Source organism: Orycteropus afer, unplaced genomic scaffold (genome assembly GCF_000298275.1).
Source record: "Orycteropus afer afer isolate SDZICR_OR568_19922 unplaced genomic scaffold, OryAfe1.0 scaffold00002, whole genome shotgun sequence".
Taxonomy (NCBI): Eukaryota; Metazoa; Chordata; class Mammalia; order Tubulidentata; family Orycteropodidae; genus Orycteropus; species Orycteropus afer.
The window spans coordinates 37765346-37773247 of NW_006921589.1; the positions used below are offsets into that span (position 1 = coordinate 37765346).

A 7902-nucleotide genomic window follows, 5' to 3' on the forward strand; every position below is an offset into this window, starting at 1 on the left:
CAGTTAGAAAACAATAGCACAGAAATGCAAAATACCTAGAAATAAACTTTATAATAAAGTTCAAAGCTTAAGTTACATAAACACATTACCAAAACCTCCATTGGTGTACGTAAAAAATCACCTTAATAATAAGTGAGACTTGCTCACTTATTATTATTCTTGCTCAAAAAACCTGAACATTATAAAAATACAATTTGTACCAAAATGAAGAAGTAATTTAACACAATCTGATTATAAAAGAAAATGTTTGGAATATGACAGAATTTGAGTCTATATGTCTATTTAAATTATTTTTTATCATTATAAAAGGAGGCATACAGCAGAGGGGGCAAAAAACTACCCACACTGGCTTCTCAGACACTTTTAAATAAATGCTTCAATAAGTCAAATGGAAAATTATAAAACTTTGTAGCCTGGAAATTAATTACCATAAAAGTAGTCTTTAAAGACTAATAAAGTACTATAACATGATGGCTAAGGGAATCAACTTTCTAACTCAGAAAAGATTGTGTTCAAATAGAAACCCTAACACATAGGAGTCATAGTAATCATAGGTTGCTTAACCTTTTAATTTCTTCATCCATAATTGGATGAAGAATGCTTTATAGGATTCTTTTCAAGGTTAAATGAAATAGCTTCAGCACAACGTATGATTTTAACAAGCACTTAAATGCTGGGCGCTCTGGTAGCATAGTGCCTAAGGCATTTGACTGCTAACCAGAAGGCTGGAGGTTCAAACCCACCAACCACTCCTCTGAAGGAAAGTTGGACAATCTACTTCTGCAGAGACACTTCCTCAAAAACCCAAGGAGGGGTCTCTGTGAGTAAAATTGACTCGACGGCAGTGAGTCTGGTTTGGTAATAAATGTTAGCAATCATTATGTGTTTATGTTAAACGTGGAGAAAAAAAAGATAAGATGAAGACCATTGGGTAAGTCCAATTTGTAATAAAAATAATTTTAGCATGAGAAGGAAGTAAAGAATAGTGGAAAAAAATAAGCTTTGGAGTCATGATACTTAATGTATATTTTCTTGCTGAGCTTTAGTTTCTTCATCTCTAAAATAGGAATAACAATACCTTACTTCACATGACTATTGTGAGGATTAAATACTAAATGTAAAGTACCCAGCAATGTTTGTGTCAAATGGCAGGTATACAATGAAAGGCAGGTATTGTTGGCAATTCAAAAATAAAGTAGACAAATCACATCTTATCTTTAAATTGCAACTTCTCTTGTGTAAGATACCAGCTGTGGCGATGATGGCTACCTATCCAAAGACCTGTGCTTCCTTTATATAACTTTGTTGCTGAAGTAGCTGTCCATTAAACCACTACAATTCTCAGTGCCCACCTTGCATTTAGATGGGGTCACATTTACTAGTTATTGCCAATTATCACAAGTGGATGTGATTCATGTCACTTTCAGACATAAAAGCAGTACCCAGTACCCTTCTTTAAAAAAAAAACAAAAACAAAACTCTTGAAGCCTAAGGAATTATACAAGTCATAAGTTGGATGATGCCTGTTGTGTTGTTGTTGTTATGTGCCTTTGAGTCAGACCTAACTCATAGCGACCCCACCTTGGGTTTTCCAGGCGGTATGACTATGGAAGTAGATTGTCCAACCTTCCTTCTGAGGAGTGGCTGGTGGGTCTGAACTGCCAGCCTTCTGGTTAGCAGTCAGGTGCCTTAGGCACTACACTACCAGAGTTCCTGGATGATGCCTAGGTTCTTGAATCACTACTTGGAGCAGAGCTGCCTATGGATGTTGTTGTTGTTTTGGATAGCAGCTATCATTACCTTAACACATGCAGCGACTAACAAGTGGATCCTGCATCATGGCAACCCCGTGTGCTGCAGAGTGGACTGCACTGCACAGGGTTTTCAAGGCTGTGACCTTTTGGAAGCAGATCAGCAGGCCTTTCTTCCAAGGCACCTCTGGGTAGATTTGAACCATAAACTTTTTGGTTAGTAGTCAAGCACTTAACCATTTTTACCACCTAGGGACTCTTAATAGAGTCAAAAACTGAGTCTGCTGAAAGGCCTCTACGACCAAAAAGCCAGAGGGTAAAAAGCAATTGATTAAAATGAAAGCAATGTACTTTTACAGTTTCATGTAATACTTAATTCTACAAATCCGCTTATGGAGGGATATTGTATGGTGGGTAGCTGAACTGTAGATTCTCAGTCCACTAATATACTCTACTATATATATACCCCTAGATTAGAGACCAAATCTGGCTCACCATCTATTTTTGTAAGTAAAGTTTCATTAGAACAAAGCTATGCCCATTTGTTTACGCACCATGTGCGAATGCTTTGGAGCTATATCAACAAGGCTAAGTAATAACAAGAGACTGCAAAGCAGAACATATTTACTACCTGACCCTTCAGAGAAAAAGTGTGCTGACCCCTGCTCTAGATCACTGGAGCCTCTTAGTAGTTATATGTGTATTTTTTGATGTACATGTGCATGTGAAGGAGCTATACAAACATATATGGCTCAATATATCAGTAACAATACTGATAAAAAAGAACTGTAAAAAAGAACAAGGCATAAAATTCTGGTCATAAAGAGTTAAAATAAATTATTTCCTTTATATAGTAAGGTTTACACATCTATAGCCTATAAAATTACCATATAATTATATTCTTTCAACAAATATTTATAAAACAGAAAAGGCTACAGAAAGCTAACCTAGAAAAAAACCAGAGCTTAAGGCTATAAGAACAAAACCTAAAGAAAAAGGCATGATAGTCCAATGAAAATTATGAAAATGCTCTTTTAATAGAACTATTATTACATACAAACCCTATTATCCTCCTCTCTGAATATTCTTTTCTTTTGTTTATTAGTGGTGCAGTGATTCTGAAGAAAGTTCTTGCATTTATCGCCTTAGGCACAACTGAGGTACACAGTGGAAGAGTTCTGCTCATCAGTATACCACAGGAAGCTAAATATCTAAAAAAATGGAAATAACTGGATTTAGAGTGACAATGAAAATTAAGGGGTAACACAGTAACACAAACCATAAAAACTGTATAAGAAATATTACACTATAAAAGTCTTTACGACTTTAGGATATTCCTCAAAATAAAATTAAAAAATACATATAGATGTATACACACACACACACACACACACACAGAAATTTAAGCTTCTTGGTATGTTTTAGTGATCCTACCCTACTCTAAAGAAAACGAAAAATACCTTACAGTTCTGGTTAGAAGCTTCTGGCTCAAAAGGTATAGTAATACAGTGAATTAATATGGTCCTTTTAGCCACAGTCCTCTATTTTGTGACATACTGTAAAACCTAACCTCTATGCCTGTGGTTATGGTCCCATTTTGGGGTAAGCTGTCCATCATGTTAATAAGGCAGGATTAGGGTGTGATGTATGGAGTCTTGCTTTACCAGAGGGTATGACTCACTCAAGTCGCCACCCTTAGTTTCCTTGGGAGTATATATAAATGGAGTATATATACAAATACCCTGGCAGAGCTCACTCCCTCGCTCTGGATCCTGCGTCTGCTTTGCCGTAATTTCACCCTGGGTTCTTGAGGCTTGAGACAGCAGCCAGTCATCTGACTTGCCTGCCAATTTGCATTCATCAGCCCCTGCAACCATGTGAGTGAGGAGAACCCTCCAGATCAACACCTGACCCACAGATCTGGGACTTGCCAGCCCCCATGACCCCCATTTCCTCGGCAGTGTATGAGTTCTGTAAGCCATTACAGCCAAATACAGAACCCTGAGATGGGAGGGACAGTACTGAGAGGAGGAGGAGGAGGAGTTGATATCAGAGATGATGGAGTGGTACAGCAGTCTGGAAAAGTTGGACATTAGGGACATCTTTTAACTTCCAATTCACAGGGACCAGACGGATGCTGATCCTTCTAAAGAAATTATCCAAGCAGGTTCTCTCTTCCAGAAAGTAGGCTTTTAATCTGCAGTCATGTGTTACAATATACACTTGCCATAAGTTAGCTACAATATTCATCATTTACTTTTCATCTCATCTTATCTACTGTGCTGCTGTGAATTATTTAATACAGCTCTTCCAGCCATGGTCTTTGTGATACCTACCAGATGACTAGGTTGTTGTTAGGTACCAGCCAATTGGCTCCAACTCATAGTGACCCTATATAAAACAGAACAAAAAACTGCCTGGTCCTGTATCATTTTCACAATCCTTGCTATGTCTCAGCCCATTGCTCAGCCCATCATTGCAGCCACCGTGTCAATCCATCTCGTTGAGAGTTTTCTCTTTCCATGCTGACCCTCTACTTTACCAACCATGATATGCTTCAGGGAATGATCCCCTCTGACAACCTGACTAAAGTAAGTGAGACGAAGTCTGGCCATTCTTGCTTCCAAGGCATATTCTGTGTGCTTTTCGTCCAGGGCTGCTTTGTTCATTTTTCTGGCAGTCCACAGTATTTTCAATATTCTTCGTCAACACAATTCAAAGGCACCAACTCTTCTTTGGTCTTCCTTATTCACTGTCCAGCTTTCACATGCATATGCGGTGAATGAAAATACCATGGCTTGGGTCAATTGCATCTTAGTCTTCAAAGTGACATCTTTGCTTCTTAACACCTTTAAGAGGTCTTTTGCAGATTTTTCCAGTGCAAGACATCTGAATTCCTGACTGCTACTTTCCTGGGTGTTGACTATGGATCCAAGTAAAATGAAATCCCTGACAATTTCAATCTTTTCTCCATTTATCATGATGTTGCTTGTTGGTCTAGTTGTGAGAATTTTCATTTTATGTTGAAGTGTAACCCATACTAAGACTGCAGTCTTTGATCTTGATCAGTAAGTGTTTCAAATCACCTTCTCTTTCAGCAAGCAAAATTGTGCCATCTGCATATTGCAGATTGTTAATAATTCTTCCTCCAATCCTGACAGCACATTGCTCTTCATATAGTCCAGCTTCACATATTATTTGTTCAGCATACAGATTGACTAAGTATGGTGAAAGGATACAATCCTGACATACACCCTTCCTGATTTTAAACCATGCAATATCCCCTTATTCTGTTCAGACAGCCTCATGGTTTATGTACAGGTTTCTCACGAGAACTGTAAGTGTTCCAGAATTCCCACCCTTTCCAATGTTATCCATAATTTTTTACGATCCACACAGTCAAATGCCTTTGCATGGTTAATAAAACACAGGCAGACATCTTTCTGGTATTCTCTGCTTTTGGCTAAGATCCACCTGACATCAGCAAAAATATCCCTCATTCCACATCCTCTTCTGAATCCAGCTTGCATTTCTGGAAGTTCCCTGTCAATATACTACTGCAACCGTATTTTAAATGATCTTCAGCAGGATTTTACTTGTGTATGATATTAATATTTTTTGATAATTTCTACACTGTGTTGGACTACCTTTATTGGAATGGCTACAAATATCAATCTCTTCCAGTTAGTTGGCCAGGTAGTTGTCTTCCAAATTTCTTGGTGTAAATGAGTAAGTGCCTCCAGCACTGCATCCATTTGTGGAAACATCTCAAGAGGTATTGTGTCAATTCCTGGAGTCTTGTTCATTTTTTTAATTTTTTATTGTGATTTCGGTGAAAGTTACAGAGCAAACTCACTTTCCATACAGCAGTTCACATATACTTTGTCTCATGACATTGACTGCAATTTCCCACAATGCAACAGCTCTCTTCTACTTCCTCCCCATTGTTACCTCTTCCCTATGCCCTTCTCTCCCATGCATTTCTGCCCCTTGAGCTGTCTCCCTGTGTGTAAATAGCCTCTCCCACGATTGATCTCGTCAAGGAGTGTATCTACCTAATGAAAATGTTCACCTCATATGCCTGTCTTTTGTTTGGCTGGAAGTCACAGGAGTGGGTTAAATTCCAGACCTGAAAGGCAGCTAGGGGCCGTATCTCAGGGGTTTCACCAGGTTCTATCAGACCAGCAACCCCCTCCCCTTTTTTTTTTTAATGATTTTGAGTTTTGTTCCATATTGTTCTCCCACTGTATCCAGGATCTCCTACACAGACCTTACACACACACTCTGGGTGGTTGACAGTGGTAGCTGGGCACTATCTAGCTCTTCTGGTCTCAGAGTCATACAGGCTGAGTATCACATGGGGTACCAATCCCTTGTACTACTTGTTTCCATCGTCTTTGGTTTTCTTTGCTCTTCTTTGCTCTGGATGAGGAGAGACCCATCATTGCATCTAGATGGCTGCCTGCAAGCTTTTAAGATCCCAGTTGTTACTCACCAACGTCAATTCTTGGAGCTTTGTTTTTCTCCAATTCCTTCAGTTCAGCCTTGACTTCTTCTGATACCACTGGACCTTGATCATAGGCTACCTCCTGAAATAGATGGACACTGACCCATTATTTTTGACATAGTGATTCTATGTATTCCTTCCATCTTTTTCTGATGCTTCTGGCATCGTTCATTATTTTGCCTAGAGAATCGTTTAATATTGCAGCTTGAGGCTTGGTTTTTTGTTTTTTTTTTCTCATTAGTTTTTTCAGCTTGAGTAATGCTGAGCGTGTTCTTCCTTTTTGGTTCTCTAACTCCAGGTCTTTGCACATTTCACTATAATACTTCATCTTCTTCAGCTGCCCTTTGAAATCAACTGGAAATAATATGTGGAGAGATGAGTAATGAGGGAAATACGGTAAAGTGAAACAGCTTTGTGAATTCTAAATTTTCTAGGGTATCACTAGTATTTGCTTTTATAAGTGATAAAAACATATTTCAAAGATATCTACATCACTTCTTTTTATTTCCTAGAGAGAATGTTATAAATATATTGCTCAAAATCTTTGAAAATATTATTTCTGTCATGTAAACCTTATTTTAAAGGCAGAGATAATATTAAATGAAGCCTTTTTTTAAAACCCATATATTTTGCTTTAAAGTGAGATTACGCTTAGGAAAGTGAACCACAGTTATGCTGTTGAAGAAAGCAGAATAGTGGAAATAATTAGGTGGTTAATTTAGCTTCCACTTAAAAAAAGCACAAAAAATAATAGTAATTTAGGATCTGTGCCAGCTTGATTACACAACCAAATTTGGTGCACAAAATGCCTAATCATCCATTTCCTTTCTAAGATGCTCTTTAGTTGTCTTTAACTGAAATAGCAGCTTTACCTGTTTATACCCACCTTTTGAATTCTATAGATATCTTGTTATCTATTGCTGAGAGCCAACTATGTGGCAGACACTGTGCACAATTATTATCAATTTTTAAACTACTCAATTATCAGGAAAGGCAGCTTCTCTGAGGTAAATAAATCTTTATTTTAAAAAAGGGTAAACTTGCTTCTGAAGAGTCACTGATGATTAGGAAGCTTACTTTTCACTGTATGCACTTTTGAAATTTGCCACAGGTTCATGTGTTGTCTTCTCTGCATTCCCCTAAATGAAACTCTTATGCAACATAATTATCATTCTAAGGGGAATATCTGTGTTTAAAGCAAGTTAATAGTTTCCCTGATCAGTTCATGCAGTATGTTACAATGCCCTGAATAGCTTATTTATCTTCACACGCTATCAAGAATAATATATCTTTGACTGTAATATAAAGAGGTATGACTTCCGGTAAGATGGCAGAATAGGCAGAAAGACTGCACAGACCCTCTTCAACAAAGAAATGGGGAACCAATTAACACAGACACGGAAGATAATCCTGGACCCCCTGAGCCTTGAAGGGAAAGATACAGAAGTGGACTAAACCCCAACTATTAGAAGAATTTGCATGAAAGTACCAAAAAAGGAGACACATGGAGCTGTGGTCTGGCAGCAATCCTGAACAAGCCTGACGGCACAGCACAGACAACTTGGAGAGTGCCTAGTGGTGATGTTGTTGTTGTTGTTGTTATTTGCCGTCGAGTCGACCCCGACTCATAGCGACCCCTCCTTG

At 38.2% G+C, this 7902-nt stretch overlaps 1 protein-coding gene across 1 annotated transcript in view; it reads right to left on the bottom strand.

The window, feature by feature from the left end:
* The window catches only part of COQ10B (coenzyme Q10B), a 47247-nt gene that overhangs the window by 28366 nt on the left and 10979 nt on the right, over window positions 1-7902 (bottom strand). Inside the window, exon 2 of the mRNA XM_007935414.1 lies at window positions 2813-2962. Within this exon, the coding sequence (XP_007933605.1) occupies window positions 2813-2962 (150 nt within the window). The remainder of the gene's footprint in view (window positions 1-2812; window positions 2963-7902) is intronic.